Source organism: Typopeltis vanoorti, chromosome 3, assembly GCF_054136105.1.
Source record: "Typopeltis vanoorti isolate ZY-2024b chromosome 3, IOZ_Tvanoo_1.0, whole genome shotgun sequence".
Lineage (NCBI taxonomy): Eukaryota > Metazoa > Arthropoda > Arachnida > Uropygi > Thelyphonidae > Typopeltis > Typopeltis vanoorti.
In genome coordinates, this window is record NC_143551.1 from 81895798 (window position 1) to 81915588 (window position 19791).

General features: G+C 34.7%; 1 protein-coding gene across 1 annotated transcript in view; it reads left to right on the forward strand.

The window, feature by feature from the left end:
- Positions 1 to 555: 555 nt before the first annotated feature.
- The window catches only part of LOC150108320 (uncharacterized), a 138882-nt gene continuing 119646 nt past the window's right edge, over positions 556 to 19791 (forward strand). Inside the window, exons 1-3 of the mRNA XM_090390446.1 lie at positions 556 to 748; positions 12637 to 12873; positions 12946 to 16107. Coding sequence (XP_090246572.1) covers positions 556 to 748; positions 12637 to 12873; positions 12946 to 16107 — 3592 coding nt within the window. The remainder of the gene's footprint in view (positions 749 to 12636; positions 12874 to 12945; positions 16108 to 19791) is intronic.

The following is a 19791-nucleotide window of genomic DNA, read 5'->3' on the forward strand; positions in this document are numbered from 1 at the left end:
CAACTTCTATAAGTATTACTATACCTGCCACTTCTACAACTTCTATAGCCAAAAAACATATTTAACACCAAGCCTCAGCCCTCGTATAGCAGTGACTTCAACATCTACTACTGTTTCACCAGTAACTTCTATTAGTCTGGCATCTGTTATCACTACTATTACTAAAACTTCTCTATCTTCTGCTGGAAAAACAGCTTCTTTAACTACTGCTACAACCTCTATGACACCTGTTATCTCTACCACTTCTATAACTCCCAATATTACTACCATAACGACCATTTCTATGACTCCAGTTACTATTAGAGGTTCTACAACTCTCGTTACAACTACAGCTTCTATTATGAATCCTATCACTACACCATCTTCAATACCGCTCTCTGTAACAAGTATCATACCTCTCAAAGTTACTTCTTCTATATCTACTAAACCACTTTATACTAATAAAATTTCCTAGCACCACCTCAGTTCCTCATAATAATACTGCTACACGCGTTCCCTTTACTATCTTTAGTTTGGCTATTCCTAATATGATTACATTTACTTCAGTTTTCACTAATGCGACTTCCATCAGTCCTCTTTTCAATACAACCATTAGTACTCCTGTTTTCACTAGAAAGTGCGGCTACCACAATGCCATCTAGAGCACTTTTTCTGGTTAATTCTACACGTGCTTACATCCTTATATCTACTATGCCTACCTTTAGTAATCCAATCCATCCTCCTGCTCCTCCTGCTCCTTCCAATACTAGTATTTTAGTTCCCACTTTCTCTATACCATCAGTCATCACTATTTCCATTCCCACAACTACTACAGCTTAACTACATCTACAATCCTATCTATAATAACTAAGCCTGCGACTACAACGACTGGTGAGTTGCCATGAAAAGGCATTTCTTTGCAGATTAATATAACTCACTATTCACTAGTGCATCTACTAATTATATGAACCCATATCATAATGTTAGATATGGATTCATATAATTTCAAATACTTATGTTTTATAATCAGTTTCTTTGCTCTGTTTAATAATATACCAAAAATTTTCTCCGAGAATTCTGTGGAAGATTGGAAATAAAAGGTCAACTAAACTAAATCAAAGATCTCATACCTATTGAAGGTATTCATTCAATTTTCCATGGGCATAATATATCTATTACCATTTATTATCATGTTATTTCTATTTACTTGACTTTATTTTTGAATGAAATGCACTTTTTAAATATGAGAACTATTGTTTATTGATGCTTTTTGTTTTAATACCTATAGCTATCTGTGTATTATATTTGTTTATTGTAGAAAGCTGAACTAGTTTAAAAATGTAAGCTAAAATTTAAAACAAATAAGAAAAAGAAAAAAAAAACGATTATATTCTTGTTATGTGTACTATTTAAAGAGAGTACTGTTAACTGTTGGGGAATTGACAGTAGAACAGAAGGAAAGTAGCATTAAATTGTTTATTTCTTTGAAAAGTTTTGAAATATAATTTTTTCATTGTTCACAATTATCAATTTTATTTGAAATATGCGTTGTATTGCTTTATATATTTAATTACAGTACTGAGTGAGTTTCATTTTAATAAATATTTTGTGCATTCTTTATGAATAAAGATTTTCCTGTAAATGAAAAAGTATACCAGCATTTATACAAAATAAAACATGATTTAAGAAGTAATAAGTAAGTGGGCAAATAAACTGAATAACCATAAAAAGCATATCAATGTGAGTTTTGATGATGGGATCACTAGAAACAAAGCTAAAATATTGAATGGACTGGAGACTAGCGAACGATATCCAATTCTCACTGTCCAATGGCGCCTTTATGAACCTCTGTGGCTCAGTCGGTATAGACGAACTCCTTTTGCGGAAAGGCTTGGGTTCGATTCCCGTCCAAGACGTAAAAAATTCTTATCTGGTCTCTTTCGACTACAGCTGATTTCGCAGGTCTCATACGGAGATAGAGGGTTTTTCAACCAGAAACTTGGGTTTTTTGTCTCCTACAACAGACAAACAGATCCATGAACACACGGGCCTGTTCATAGCCCGTGAACACACGCATCTACAGGACATACCGGGAGGCATAGAACCTACCACCTTATTCTCGAAGCCGTCACCGTTTCAAATCGTAATAGGCTTGACTAAAACGAACGTTACGGGCCACAAGGATAAGCTAGAATTAGGAGTCAGCAAATTTTATTCTACAGGGTGTCCCAAAATTCACGCAAGATTTAAATTTAGCGCCATTTCTGCAGTGTTGCCAACGATTAAAAAAAGACAGCGTAACAGCTGACAGTTCAGGGTTATTAAAAATGACCACACACAGCGAAGAGAGTTCGTTGAATGGATTATGGAACAACAACAAGTGGATGATTATTTTTCGAACAAAATCATCTTCAGCGATGAGGCTCATTTCCATCTTGATGGCTTCGTTAATCGACAAAATTGTCGCATTTGGGGTTCAGAAAATCCACGAGTGATTGTTGAGAAACAAATGCATCCACAACGTGTCACTGTTTGGTGCGGATTTTGGGCTGGAGGCATTATCGGTCCATTCTTCTTCGAAAATGCGGCTGGTAAGGCAATAACAGTTAATGGTGCTCGCTATCGCGACATGATAATCCAGTTTTTGTGCCTAAATTGCAAGAATGGATGTGGACGACATGTAGTTTCAACAAGACTGTGCCACATGCCATACAGCCCGAGAAACAATTCAATTACTGCATGAGTCATTTCCTGGTCGTGTAATTTCCCGTTTTGGTGATAAGAATTGGCCGCCCAGATCATGTGACTTAACGCCGTTGGACTTTTTTTCTTTGGGGTTTTTTGAAGTCTAAGGTTTATGCCAACAAGCCTACGACCATCCACGCCTTGAAGGAGGATATTGAGCGCTGTATCAACGAAATTCAGCCACATTTATGCAAAACGGTCATGGAAAATTTCGACAAAAGAGTGCGTATGTGCCAGCAAAGCTGTGGAGGCCATTTACCCGATATGCTATTCCATGCATAACCCTATACTGTATACTTTATGAATCAATAAGAAATTATAATTTTTAATTAAAAACCTCTGTTTTCTATCAAAATTACTTCTTGCTTGAATTTTGGAACACGCTGTATATTGATTCAAACCACAAAATATGATGATAAAACATGATTACTGAGATGTAATCGCGGCTGGAACATCAGAGAGACAAATAAGGCATACAATAAAAGTGTCAACTACTGGAACAACCTCATACCCATGGTAAAGGGGAATAAGCATCTGAATATCATAAACGAATAAAAAGTCAATGAAAATGAAGTAGAGCTAGCTAAGGAACTAAAGATGTTATGAAAGGAAGAAGACATGGACAAGAGAGAGAGAGACGCTTCTAAGTACTTCTAAATTGTAATAACAATAATATTTATATTCAGTTATAGGTATACAGGAATATGCTTTTTGATGTGAAATTAGCTGTAGGAAAAACGTCCACGTAGTCTTAATGTGATCTGCCATCTATACTTATCACATTAAGAAGGAAAGTGGCGTTAAACTGCAGATCAACATCGGAAATATTCCACTCGGCTCTTTACTTTATGGTATTGATGTTATAGTACTAAATGAATTCATTAGAGTTCATTAGGATTCTAACTAAATTTAATAACTACTGTAAAACGTTTGGTAAAAATCTACAATAAAATGACAAATTCTATGAACATAGCTAGCAGCATGGGAAACATCTTCTGTGTTCTCAGAACACTTCAACTATAAGAGCAATGTTTTCGTAAATATAGCAACTTAAATATGGAAAGAGGTAAGAGAATAAACTGTTGAACTCAGCTGAATTAATTTATTTGGAATAAGAGAAAAATTTGACAAACCACTAAATTAGTATTATACAAAATAATCTTCAAACTAATAGAGTCGCAGATAAAATGACTGAAGTTATGGATTAGAGATAAGAGAAGTCAGATGAAAATCAGGAGAGTGAACAGATGGCATATCAATGGAAGAATCATATTAAAAATGAAGATAGTAGAAGAGAATTTGGTTGGCATTAATGGTGATCAGATATAATCTTCGGTAGTAGGTATGATCAGCTAAACAGAATGGGAATGGAATATTTCGCAATTCACCTATTTGCTGAAGGGATAAAGGAAATAAGATTCAAATAAAATATAGAAATTCAAAAAAAAAGTAGATATAGGAGGAATAGATGATAGAAGCTTAGGAGGCTAAATGTCAGACCTGGTAAGTAAAATACATGAATTACCTTTTTGCCCCTAAATCGAATATAATCTAATATAATTTTACATTATTTAAGTAAAATATTATTTGAAATCTTCTCTTGTTACTGAAAATTAATATTCAAAGAAATAAATGATTTTTCATTATTCTCCAGGAAGTATCATATGCATCGAATGTGAACTTACAGTTCTTTTTTTTGCAGGTATATGTATATATACTTTGCTCTTCACTTTGTTCTTCCACTTTGCTATATGTATTATAAATTTTGTCGTTTCCATTTTCGTTTTACCTTTTCCATTTCAGGATCAATTCAACGGTGATTTCTAATGCAAGAACAGGCCACTCTACGTCTAAATCCTGAAAAGCATGATATATATATATATATATATATATATATATATATATATATATATATATATATATATATATATATATATATATATATATATATATATATATATCATCATCATCATATGACACACACACACACACACACACACACACACACACACAGTATGCAGCATTATCTTCACATCATCTGTAGGCCAGGCTGAGGGTTCAAATCCCATTATGTGTATCTATGGATTGAATGTCTTTTAAGTGATTGCTAAATTTCAACACCTGATGTGTGAGTATCATCCAGCTTACTGGATGTCTGCTGGAGTGGAATGAAAAAAAAATAATTGTTTGGTCTATAATTCAGGGTTTTCAAATATCCAAATCCTAAGCCCACCTAATGTATTAGTAGTAACACACTAGATATTTTTACTACTGTCTTGGATGAGGATCATATAATAATAGTGATAATGAATCTACCTAACCAGGTCACTGAGAAATGCATACTAACTTATTTAGAATAATGAATAAGATCAGGCCAATGCATATAGTTTCGAAATTTTGTAAGATCTGTCAAATGTGAGTGTGTTCATGAATTTTTGGAGGAAAAAATATTTCCTCGTTTCTAAACGAATTTTAGAATCGAGGAAATTAGATTTTAGAATTTAGTTTCATTTTATATAATATTTTGAATGAATTGACAACATTGCTTGTTCGGTCACATGTTTTCCAGTCAGGCCGTGCTATCAAAAACCCATTTTTCAATGGGCCAAGAAGATATGTTGTTACTTTGAACTGGATGTATGATCCCAGAGGATATGAGGAGGCAAGCGGGTGCATGTTCAAGGAGGCGGAAGCGGTGGGTAGAGAAGAAAGGGTTACATGTTCGTTGCCCCAGATGTCTCTCTGGTTGTTTGTGAGGAGTGAATAAATATCCATGGAGGGAGGTGAGACCAGGGATGAGGGAGGGAGGGAGGGAGGGAGGGAGGGGGAAGGGAGGGAGAGAGAGAGGGGGGGGAGAGGAGGAATCAGTGGAATGAGAGAGGTACATTTTCTCCTGAGTATTTCCCCTGCCAGGTCTGGGAAGTGTGGTTATTTTTGTATCCCTTGGCCTCGGAGGGGGGGTTCCCTTTGTCACTGGTAGGTGCATCTGCTTCTTGTGGGATGGTGGTGTAGATTACTATATGTATAACATTTTTTGAGTGGTAGGCAGTAGTTGGGTTATCACTTTTGCTAGTGTTATTTATGTTGTAGTTTGCATTTTGAGTGGGTGTGTTCTCCTCATGTTTTTTTGCAGGAGAGGTTTTGATAAAATTTCTTTGTACATATACTGTTGTTTACTTATTTTAATACTGAGTTAGACCTACTGCATTGATATTTTGGAATGACAAATATCATTCTTGGGTTTTGCATTTCTTGCAGTAGATGGTTTAGTTATTTTGATTTCATTAATTTCTTCAGAATTTAAAGAATTTTCTGTACGTATAATTGGTAAGGCTGTAATTGAATTAGAAGTTTTATTTATTTTACTGATGTTCTGAAGCAATTATGTGTGAATTCCTGAGGATTTGATGATTTTCCTATTGTAGATCGAATGCCAGACTTAAACAAGAAATGACACAGTGAGATATACAGAATGAAGTTCGAATCATCCACATGAAGAAAGAAACACACTACAGGAAGCAGAAAATCATGAATAGATATTTTTATATTCCTTTTTCATACGGGAAGGCAAAGAGAAGTTGCATTTGGAGTTATAGAACCGTTAACCTGTTCACTTCGCACAAACAATACAGCTAAAATAAACCATCTGGCATTAGTACATAAATTGTCAACCAACTAAAAGAAAACAAAAATTTCAACTCGACTTTCAAAATAAAAAACTACAACAATGCAGCGTTGAAAAAATAAAACTACAACCACCAAGTAATAAACTCCCTTTCATGCAGGGAATTGATTCCAATACACCCTAAACAGCTACAAAAATTCTGACCGTCAAACAGCGAAAAAGGTAATATTACAATCGGCCTCTTCATTTAGCATTACTGCACTAAAGATTAACACAAAATGCTGCATATCTGTTTCGCAAAAATTCTCCTTCATAAATTCTACAGCGACTGACTAGTAAGAAGCAGATAGCAAATTACAATTAGAAGTAACATTTGCATACTTTGTAAATTTCTGTGCCTTGGTGTTCTGCCAGCTGAACTTACACTTTCTTGGATAACTGACTAATAGACATATGGTATGGTGCCTATACTGTCTCGTCTGAACCGAACTGACTAGAGATTTCTGAAACTGAGCCCAGAGTAATAAATTACATCACTTTACAAACTCAGACAGTGTAATAAACTATGTCACTTCGATTGTGTCGATAGCTGTGTAGAATGTAAATTAACACCTTCCTGCCTTATGTGGCAATCTCTCTCTCTCTCTCTCTCTCTCCTTGAATCAACTTTTCACAACTGCCTACAGGATTCAACAACAAATACTTCTCCAATGGGGGAAGTAAGCATTATTCAAAAGTAATAGTTTGTAGTTTAAGGATATTAAATGGAGTTGTAACAAAAAAACAGCGCATTGTAGAAACCTGTATCTTCAGCAGCATGCTCTATTGATGTTAGGCCTGGATACTCCTAAGTGAATCTGAAAGGAGATATTGGCATTTGAGAGGAGGTGCTATAGAAAGATCATGAGAATAAGCTGGATACAGAAAGTGAACAATGAGGATAAATAAAAACGAATACAACCAAAAGAAAACCTGATCCAGAAAATAATCAAAAGGAAACTACGTCTATTTGGCCATATATGTAGAATGAATGATGAGAGAAAATTAAAACCGTTGCTGTTTGGAATAATTGAAGGAAAGAACAAAAGAGGAAGACCAAACAGAGAATGGGGCGATGACATCATCAAATGGTGCGGAAACTCTATACATAAACTGAGTTATCTTGCACAAAATAGAATACAATGGAAGAATCATATCAAGATGACAGCAGACACCTACGGGCATTGTACCCATGGTTGTTGATGATGATGATAATGAACAAAGAAACCAACCTCTGCCTCAAACTTTTTTAAAGAAGAAACACCATTTAGAAAAAAAAGAATAAGCATTTACTCAAGTAAACACTTTCACGACTCTGTTAGTTTTCACAACTGATGAAAACAAAGCTAAGTCAGTTGTGAAATGTTGATCCAAAGAAGGAGAGAGAGAGAGAGAGAGAGAGAGAGAGAGAGAGAGAGAGAGAGATTGCTGCATAAGGTGGGAGGGGTAAATTACATTCTACGCAGCTATCTATGCTATAAAAGTGACGTAATTTATTACACTGTCTACGTTTCTAAAGTGACATAATTTATTACTCTGGTTCAATTTCAAAAATCTCTGATCAGCTCAGTTTAGACAAGACAGTGTGTATCACACTGTCCATCTATTATTCAGTTATACAAGAAAGTGCATATTTGGCTAGAAAAAAAGCAAGGAAGAGAAATTCACAAGGTATATAAATGTTACCTCTAACTATAATTTGCTATCTGCTTCCTACTGTAGTACTTATGAAGGAGGTTCTTTGTGAAACAGGTATGCAGTATTTTCTTTTAATGGTTAGTGCAGTAACATACTAAATTAAGAAAATGCAGGTCTTTAAAAATATCAATATATTCATGTAGAAAATATGTTTCTCTTCCATAGAGTTCAAATAAAATTAACTATGGGAATTGTTTCCCTACTGTTGCAGCAGAAATTATGATTTTTTTCACAGTTTGTATCTAGGTAGTGATTGTGTGTTTTCTTACATATGTGTTGTCTCTTGGTTTTCATTTTGAGAGTCGATTTTAATATTTCCCTTTTCTCTGTTTGATGATCAGAGTTTTCATAGTTGTGTAGGGTGAGTTGGAATCAATTCCCTGCATGATGATAGTTTGTTGCTTCATTGTGATTGTTTTATTTTTTAAAGATGTATTGTTTTGAAAGTAGATTTGGAAATAATTTCCTCCTCCTCTACATGCTTCACATTTTCTGTAGTTGTGATGGGTGGTTTATTTTATATGTATTGTTTGTGTGAACAGGTTAATGGTTTCCTCTCAAAAATTCTCTTCATCATCCTGCCTGAAGAAGGAGTAGAAAATGTCTATTTGATGATTTTGTGTTTCCTGTAGTGTTTGTTTCTGTATTTCTTTTTCCTGCGGATGATTTGCAAGTGAATCTCTATTTCTTACTGGTCATTTCTTGTTTAAGTTTGAAAAGCGAGCGATTGACGTTCATGGTTTTCTTTTTTTAAAGAAGTATTGTTGTAGATTTTCTTTTGAAAGTAGATTTTAAATTTCCGTTTTCCTTTATTTGGTTAACATTTTCCATTCTTATGGCAGGGCGTTCATTTCAGATGTATTGTTTCTGTGAACAGGTTAACAGTTCCATAACCCAAAACGTAACTTCTCTTTGCCCCCTCCCATCTGAAGACAGAGTAGAAAATTGTCTATTTCATAAAGTGAAGTTGCAAGCTGAGAATTTTTTGTTGATGATACCTACGAATCCATGGGTGGACTAAAGCTTAGATATTCCAGAAACTCTGATTTAAAAATTAAACATAGCTTAGTAGTACCAGATGAAAAGGCTTGAAATTAAATGTTAACCTTAAATGTTTATGCATAGAGCTTACATAATCTCGTCCACATGACAATTACTGAATTATTCTCCTTTACTTCGAAACTAAGCTTTTAAAGAAACTCATAGCTTGTTTTCTGCTTTTTTCCTTCATAATCTGATGATGGTTTATTTGAAAGAGCCAGTGCACTATCATTATTGCTAGCTGTCCATGTTATAGTATACATTTTATGCATTTCTTGTAGTTTTAGTTGTCATTTTTGTTTGTTCTCTGTGATTTATTGCAATATAGTCTTGCTTTTCTGTATTTCCCTATACGTGTATTGGTTTTACACATTTCCCATTTTCTAAACTTTAAATGTTTTAGTGTATTTATTGTTTTCAGTATTAAATATATATTAAAATATACACTCACATAAACAACTCAAAACGTGTAATATAAAGATCATCACCTTTCTGCTAAACATTTTCGGATATTCTCCCCACACCATCAGTATCTATTTAATAACAAAATTTAATAAAGTTTAGGTACACAATGTCTGGAAAAAATCTGAACTATGGGGACAAGTTAACACTTTCATTACCAAGCTGAAAATTGGAATTTCGTGTGGTGGCCAAATTTGTTTTTTTTTTTTTATTTAGTTAGCGGCGTCCACGCGATAACGCGTGATTGGCCGTTTGGTGAGAACTCGCATCGCGTGATCGCGCGATATCGTTCATTGCCAAGCTGAAAATTGGAATTTCGTGTGGTGGCCAACTTTTTTTTATTTTTTTATTTAGTTAACGACGTCCATGCGATAACTCGTGATCGGCCGTTTGGTGAGAACTCGCATCGCGCGATATCACTCACGTGTTTGGCAATGAACATGTTAAAGAGGTGTCAGCTCTTTGTACATAATGCTTAAGCCTTTTCTTCTATTACTGTTGATCCTGGAGCTACACGGAAATAATTTTCAGATATCTAAAATTAAACATGCTACTCTTTTTCAAGACACTAAAAAGACCAATAAGCGAGGTGGAGCCCTCTCACCTGGCAAATTATCAACCACTGAATGAAAACCCCCATTCATAGACATTTGCACTCAGTTGGATTGGAACCCTCAACCTATTGCTGCAGATTTGACATGCTATCTATTGGGTGGTAAAGAGATCGTAACCTTATCTCTGCATTAAATAATTAAGAGCTAAAGAGATTTTATTTTCGTATATATCAAATTTTGAGTAATGAATGATTATCTTTATATCTAGTAGCCCCCTACAAAAATTCTAGAATAAACTATTGCTTTCATATCAAATGATGACAACTGGCAAAATGGATAAATCCTGGATATATTCATAGAAACTCAGCAATTTAGCAATTTTTAATAGAAGCATGGTATTGACTGCTGCTTCTCCACTGTTTACAGAAGATTTTTTTCTGCTAAGTTACTGACTTAAATTGCTTAAACACTTTATGGTTAACTCTGAACCAATCAGCTAAAGAGTTTCACTTTGTGGCCATTACGAATGTCACAAAATTTGAAGGAACATGTTCATATTAAATAATTTGATTGAGAATATCAGAATGCATACTGAAATTTGCAGTTTGAGTCTCTGAGCAGTTCCAGGAATCTAGAGAGAAGAATTAGTCGAATATATGATCAGCAATCTGAACAGGGAATGTTTAGAAATTATCAAAATGGCAGAAAATATGTACAAAAATTTCAGAATAACTGACAAGTAATTATGTGTGGGACAACCAAAAAGAGGTTGGCTGTCTCACAATGATACATTGTGAGACAATGTATCGTTACATTGCAATGATAATTGAAATTAACTTTACCATTAAAATTTGAATGTTAATTGAAGAAACATGATAGCAGGCGTAGCAGATAACATGAGGATATCGAATCCTACTTTATATCAAAGAAGAGATACAACGCAAAAGCTGACTTCTGATAATCCTCCATGTTTCGCAAACTACATGAATAGATAAGCGTTTAAATGTTTCCTGGCTCACTGAAAAAAATTTACTACAAAGAAAATAATATATGAAGCGTTGGCATGAAGAAGTGTTATGAATGACAACAACAAAAATTATTTGAACTCCTCTGAAAATTCTCTCATTGCTTCAATTGGGAGTTTGTAAATAAGGAAAGGTCCAAAATTTCGATTGCATCCTTAGTGGTAATGACCTAATTTAGGTCCTAACGTAACATTTCCAACAATACCCTACACGGAAATAATTTTCAGATATCTAAAATTAAACATGCTACTCTTTTTCACGACACTAAAAAGACCAATAAGCGAGGTCAATTATCAACCACTGAATGAAAAACCTTCAATGAAAAAATGAAAAGTTTCAAAACAAATTCTGTAGCATCCATTGTAAAAATATAGAATCTTAATTGTCGCCCTAACTGGAGATGAAAAGTGACAACAGTTGAATGAAACTGAAGCTGAACACAATAGACATTTACTAAAATTTACTAAAAATAATATAAAGACAATGAAACCAGTGAAAATTAGTATCTGTACGCAATATTCAGTCATTGAGCATAGATTTATTATTGAATAGTACACAGAATAATCAACAATGTGAAGAAAACACTGAACTACTATAATTTTTTTAAAATTTCAGAAGTGCAGAAGTTCAGTGATGGGGCACAGATAATGAGGACTATATTGAGATATATTTCTGCAAAGCACTTTTATTTTTTGCATTCTACTATCATATTAAGAAATAAGATTGTACTTACAGACTGCTGAAGTGCTTTCACAGACTACTTTTCATCATCACTGACCAATTAATTCTGAACACAACTGGAGATCTATAGAACTTCAAGAATAATTTTCAAATATCTTGCTTGCCGTTTTGAACTGTACAGTGCTATAGTGACATAGCAAACATAACATAATGACTTCTTCTTATTTCTTACTAAAGAAGATGATCATCAATTTATTTTCTAATGCCACTCAATGATTTTCTTACGAGAAAATCCTTCTGAGAATTTCAATGGCCGGTATTAATGACCGTTATATTTGCTACAGTTACTGTTAATCTCAAATGAATGTATAAGAATGTATTTTATTATCTCACTCTCTTATTTTCCTTATGATCCTGTATGGTAATTTTCTAGTGTATTTATTTCGTTTTCAAAATGAACTTTTCTTTTCATTAACTGACAGAGTTTACTTATTTTTCGTTTCGGCAGAAACAACTGCTACAATAACTGAAAGTTCGCTGGCTTCAACAACTACTACGACATCCATTCCTAAAACCACTACCATGCTGACTCCCACTACTACTATCCCCACACCAGGTCTTACTACTACTTCTGCCAAAATACTTCCCACCACTCTCACACCAAGTCCTATCTCTACTACCACTACAATTCACTCTACTACCACTACCATAACTGCTACTAGTTCACCAGTTCCTACTACTACTACTACTACTACACCAGTTCCTACTACTACTACTACTACACCAGTTCCTAGTACTACAACTACTACTAGTTCACCAGTTCCTACTACTACTACTACACCAGTTCCTAGTACTACTAGTTCACAAGTTCCTACTACTATTACTACTACTCCAGTTCCTAGTACTACTAGTTCACCAGTTCCTCCTCCTCCTCCTCCTCCTACTACTACACCAGTTCCTAGTACTACTAGTTCACCAGTTCCTACTACTACTACACCAGTTCCTAGTACTACAACTACTACTAGTTCACCAGTTCCTACTACTACTACTACTATACCAGTTCCTAGTACTACAACTACTACTACTAGTTCACCAGTTCCTACTACTACTACTACACCAGTTCCTAGTACTACTAGTTCACAAGTTCCTACTACTACTACTACTACTACTACTACTACTACTACTACACCAGTTCCTAGTACTACTAGTTCACAAGTTCCTACTACTATTACTACTACACCAGTTTCTAGTACTACTAGTTCACCAGTTCCTACTACTACTACTACACCAGTTCCTAGTACTACTAGTTCGCCAGTTTCTACTACTACTACACCAGTTCCTAGTACTACTAGTTCACCAGTTCCTACTACACCAGTTCCTAGTACTATAATTACTCCTAGTTCACCAGTTCCTATTACACCAGTTCCTAGTACTGTAATTACTACTAGTTCATCAGTTCCTAGTACTACTAGTACACCAGTTTCTACTACTACTGCTACACCAGTTCCTAGCACTGTAACTTATACCAGATCATCAGTTACTACTACTACTACTACATCACTTTCTAGTACTACAACTACATCAGTTCCTACTGCCAGTACTAATATTACGACTACTACTGCATCAATTCCTACTACTACTACACCACTTCCTACTGCCACTGCTGATACCACAATCGATACTACTACACCACTTCCTAGTACTATAACTACTACTACACCACTTCCTAGTACTATAACTACTACTACACTATTTCCTAGTACTATAACTACTACTACACCAGTTCCTAGTACTATAACTACTACTACACCAGCTCCTGCTAGTACTACTATGCTAATTCCTACCACTATTACATCAGTTAGTAGCACTGCTACATTTACTACTATGCCAGTTTCTAGTACTACAAGTACCACTACTTCAATTCCCACTGTTACTACTAGTAGTATTATGCTAATTCCTACTACTTCTGCTATGCTGCATAGCACTACTCCAATTATTGCTACTACGCCAATATCGAATGCTACAAGTACATTCATTCCTAATCCAACTACTATTACACCAATTCCTACTACAACTACTAGTACACCGATTCCTACTAGTACACATGTCCCCAGTGTAACTATTAGTATGTTAATTCCTAGTACTGCTGCATCTGTTTCTAGCACTGCTACAAGAAAAATTACTACAGCAGTTCCTACTAGTACTACTATGATAATTCCTAGTACCACTACTACATCAGTTAGTAGCACAGCTACAATTACTATGCCAGTTTCTAGTACTACAACAGGTACCACTTCTCCAATTCCTACTGTTACTACTAGTGCTACTATGCTAATTCCTACTACTTCTGCTACGCTCGGTAGCACTACTGCAACTATTGCTACTATGCCAGTTTCGAATGCTACATTCATTGCTACTCCAACTACTATTAAACCAGTTCTTAAAACTATAACTACTACTGCCACTACACCAATTCCTACTAGAACTACTAAACCAGTTCCTAGTACTATAACTACTACTACTACACCAGTTCCTAGTACTATAACTACTACTACTGCTACATCAGTTCCTACTAATACTACTATGCTAATTCCAAGTAAAATTACTACATCAGTTAGTAGCACTGCTACATCTACTACTATGCCAGTTTCTATTACTACAAGTACCACTACTCCAATTCCTACTGTTACTACTAGTAGTACTATGCTAATTCCTACTACTTCTGCTATTGTCCATAGCACTACTCCAACTATTGCAACTACGCCAGTTTCGAATTCTACAAGTACATTCATTCCTACTCCAACTACTAGTACACCGATTCCTACCACAACTACTAGTACACCGATTCCTACCACAACTACTGGTACATCGATTCTTACTAGTACACCTGTTCCCACTGTAACTACTAGTATGTTAATTCTTAGTACTACTGCATCAGTTCCTACCACTGCTACAAGCAGAATAACTACTACACCATTTCCTACTAGTACTACCATGCTAAATCCTAGTACCACTACTACATCAGTTAGTAGCACTACTACAAGTACTATGCCAGTTTCTAGTACTACAAATACCACTACTCCAATTCCTACTGTTGCTACTAGTACTATGCTAATTCCTACTACTTCTGGTATGCTCCATAGCACTACTCCAACTATTGCTACTACGCCAGTTTCGAATTCCACAAGTACATTCATTCCTACTGCAACTACTAGTACACCGATTTCTACCAAAATTACTAGTACACCGATTTCTACCAAAATTACTAGTATACCGATTCCTACTACAACTACTAGTATACCGATTCGTAGTACTACACCTGTTCCCACTGTAACTACTAGTATGTTAATTCCTAGTACTACTGCATCAGTTCTTAGCACTGCTACAAGAATAATAACTACTACACCAGTTCCTACTAGTACCACTACTCCATCAGTTAGTACAACTACTACCATGCCAGTTTCTAGTACTACAAGAATTACTACTACTCCGGTTCTTACTGTTACTACTAATAGTACTATGCTAATTCCTACTACTTCTGCTACACTCCGTAGCACAACTCCAACTATTGCTACTATGCCAGTTTCGAATGCTACAAGTACATTCATTCCTACTCCAACTATTAGTACATCCATTCCTACTACAACTACTAGTACACCGATTCCTACTAGCACTCTTATTCCTACTACACAAGTTCCTACAACTAGTACTACAACAACTGCACCAGTTCCTATTACAACTAGTGCTACAACTGCTACTTTAGTTCCTACTACAACTACTCTTACATCACTTTCTACTGCTACTATGCTAGTTCCTAGTTCTACAATTACAACGACATCAGTTCCTTCTAGTACTCCAATTTCTACAACCATTCATGTTCCTACACCAATTTCTGCAACTTCTCTAGTTCCATCTACTACTACTGCTACAGCAGGTCCGACAACTAGTACTGTACCTACCACTTCATCCATTCCATTTATCACTAATGTATTTGTCCCACCTACCACTACTACTACTACTACTGTGTCCACTTCTACAACGCCCATTCCTACTATAACTACTATGCCTACCGCAATTACTTCCACTACCATTACCTCTCCTTCTCCTACTACTGCCATTACATATGTTCCTACTTCTAGTTTTACTACTAGTAGTACTACTAGTACAGCTGTTGCCACATCTACAATTACATCAAGTCTGGGGACTACAACAGTTGAAAACATTACTTCTGTAACTTGGCCATCAACTACGATGACTGGTGAGTTACTTTGAAAATGACTTAATTTATCACTTGTATAAAAGTCAATGCTAAGTGGAACATCTCATATCTATAAAAGATGTAGGTGGTCTTTCACATATAGTTTCAATGCTGTAATCACTGTTTAGTTACTTACCTTGAAAAGGTATACAAATTATATTTTGAAGGTATATAAATGAGATTTCGGAAGAATATCAGAAGGACAAATTAAACGAAATAGTCTCTAGTGTATAAAGCCTATTCTTATTTTTAATATGCATAGATAGTTTCCGTTATTAATTGTTTCTATTTGTATTATATTAGTAAAGATATCACCTATTGTTCAATATAAAAATATATAGAATTATTTAGTGTATGTCTTATTTAATGTATTTTATTGTTTTAATGTTAGATTGACGAATAATATATTTGTTTTGTAATAATCATCTGTTTAAAAGATAAGCTCACTGTGCATAAAACTCTGTAATATTTTCTTATGTGTAGAATAAGCTCACATATTCATTCAGATTAATTAGGCAGCTATTTATGCATGGGGAGGTGTTAAAATGGTTTCAGAATTTGTTTATTGATGATTTAACCTTTAATGTTTCACCGCGAAATAATTTTTTGAAATAGTTTTGAAATTAGATTATATTTCTGATAGAATCAGTAATATAATCTAAGTGATTCACAATAAAGTTCACACTGAACCAAAATTGTTTCCTTCGCTTTTCCTTTATCTAAACAACTGTGTACGTGTATTATGTGCCACATTGATTTGTTCACACTGAACCAAAATTGTTTCCTTCGCTTTTCCTTTATCTAAACAACTGTGTACGTGTATTATGTGCCACATTGATTTGTAATAACAGAAAAGCGATTATTCGTGTATCGTTATCCGGTTGAAAAATAGAAGTTATGAAAAACAAAAGAGAAACAGTGTTTCTGTTTAGTTTTTCCTCAGGATTAAATATATTCAAAGAAAAGAAACCGAACGCACAATGAATGCGTACATGTATGGTCGGTTGGGAATATTTGTTGTAAAAATTATTAATAATTATGGGCATTCAATATCCTTTTGCAAATAATTAATGAAATTTAATTGGTACTCATTCGGATCAAGATTGTTTTAGACAGAAATATATTCATTGAGAGAATTCATTTTGGGGCTAATTATTTATTTGTATTTCTCTTAAAATAAATAAATAAATAACTATGGCGATAAAAAAAATAAATCGCTCAGCCCTTGTGATTTACTTACTTATGATATACTCCGTTTTTATTTCCTATGATATGCTTAATATCATAAAATAGAACCCGCATAATAAGTTGGAGGAGTTTTTGTGTATTTACTTCATTAATAAACTTGGCCGAAATTGAAATACGAAAAAAAAAGAGTTAAAAATTAAGATCCTTGAGTTTCTTGGTACTGCATTCAGTCGAAATGAATAAAACTGAGATGGTGGTGCTAAGCAAGTCAGTATACTCTTAGTTTTTTTTTTTTTTAATAATAATATTATTACACTGTTGTCCAAAACCGAAGTACGAACACTATTTCTGAAGATTATAACCGCAAATTTAGACGAGTTATCTTGCGGCAATTTGTATAGTGGACGATTTTGAGTAGACAATTACACATTCAAATTTTAGAAACGCGAGCAAAGGGGTCACGTGGTAGTACTCAACTCAAAAGGCTGCACCAAACAAATTCTGTTTGAAGGAAGCTCTTTTCGTGAAGGAATAAAGTTGCAAACTTGGATGTCTTGTAATATCTCAAAGACATCATCTAGAATCTAGATGATTTTACGAGAGGAAAAATGATTGGAAAGCTTGACGAAGACCATATAATTACTGATCTAGCAAGAGAGTTTGGAAGTAATTTCACATAGCGTTGTATCCAGGCCATGGGCAGCTTTTTAAACTAAGGAATGTGTTTCATACATTTGTTAGCAGGTCGCCCTCGCTCTACCACGGAGCATGAAAAGAGATTTTTGGTTATAACAGCAAAACGTAATCAACCCAAGTAGGTTCAGCTTGCAAGTCGGCTCCATTCAAAGGTACGCTTGATATCTCGACAAACTGTGGAAGACGTCTGCGACAAGTAGACCTATATGTCCGAAAAAGAGGTCTGTAGTCTGCGTCTGTTTATCGACAGCATATCGTACAGCACGTGTTCAGTGGTGTTGTATCCATAAAAATTGGACAAGACACCAATACGCTAACATACTTTTTATACAGATGAGAGTCGTTTCAATCTTTCTTCTCATTCCAGACGACGCTTGATCTGGCGTTAATCGTGAGAATGTTCTTGAAAAGGATAGCTACTGCGGTGCTGGGATCATGGTGTGGAGTGGCATTATGTTTAATGGATGCACCGAGCTACAAGTACTGGAAAAAGGGATATGACTAGTGAACGCTATTGCAACGAAGTTCTTCAACGTCATGTTCATTTGTTCCGTGTAGCTGTAGGAGAATAATTCATTTTTATGGATGACAATGTCACACCACATTGTACACGCAGTGGAAATACTTCTGAAGACCGAGGATAATAATAGAATCGAGTGGCCAGCACGCTTCCCAGATCTCAACTTCCATAGAACATGTTTAAGAAACAATAGGGAGACGCATTGCTGCAAAATGCGTCTCCCTATTGCTTCCTAAACATGTTCTATGGAAATTAGGCAAACAAACAAAAGTCTTATCCTTTCTCTAAAGGAGGGGTGGGCCAGTTTGTCTCAAGAACTCTGAATCACTTAGTGCTAAGCATGCTACGACGCTGTGAGAGCCGCATCGCAGTTCGGGGTGGAAATATTCCGTACTGAAATGTCTCTCCGCATTATTTTCTGTAAGCACCATACAAAATTCCTTAAATATGTCCTTAGGAAATTTGTCATTTTTGCCATAAACGCATTGCAATTTAATTTGTGCAAAATTTATAACATATTTTTGTGTAATATAATTTATTAATATGCTGGCAATAAATTTATGCACACATTTGGCTGTAGTCATGAAATTTTTTGATATACAGGCAAAAATGTAGTTCATCCTTTGCTTTTGGACACCTGTGTATTATGCTTCTCGTAATTGATGTACAGTAAGTATAGTTTAATTTGAATTAGTTGCATGAGTATTTATAGGATTATGTATAAACTATTACAGTTGCATCTTCGAGAAATTTTGTCGATGAACATATCTTTTGTTTTTAACTAGTTTTCACTAGAGAAAAATAAAATGCGGGTATCTTTCTATTCCTTCCGTTCTTTTGAAGAAAGGAATATAAGGAAAGTGTGCAAGTCCGTTGTACGCCATAGTTAATATTTTTTTATGTCATGAATGGTGATAAACCCCATTATGTTATCTGGTTTCCTTTAATTAGTAAATTTAGGATATCCTCAGTAGAAATACTGATTTTCTGAGTAAACTATGGATAATTTAAAACATTTAGAATTAATTTAGAATGAATAAATAGCTTTTTCCCTTTCTTTTACAGTATATCGCTTGTAAAATTTCTAATTATATAATTTACTATATATGGATAGTTATATGAAAAACGAAAAAAAAAAACTATCTTGCAGGAAGTAACACTAGGAATTAACAATTATAACGTAACGTACATTTATTGTAGACTAAACCATTATAAACTAAGTTTCAAAAAAAAAAAACAATAGGATCATTTACATTAGAATAACATATAGTTATTAATTT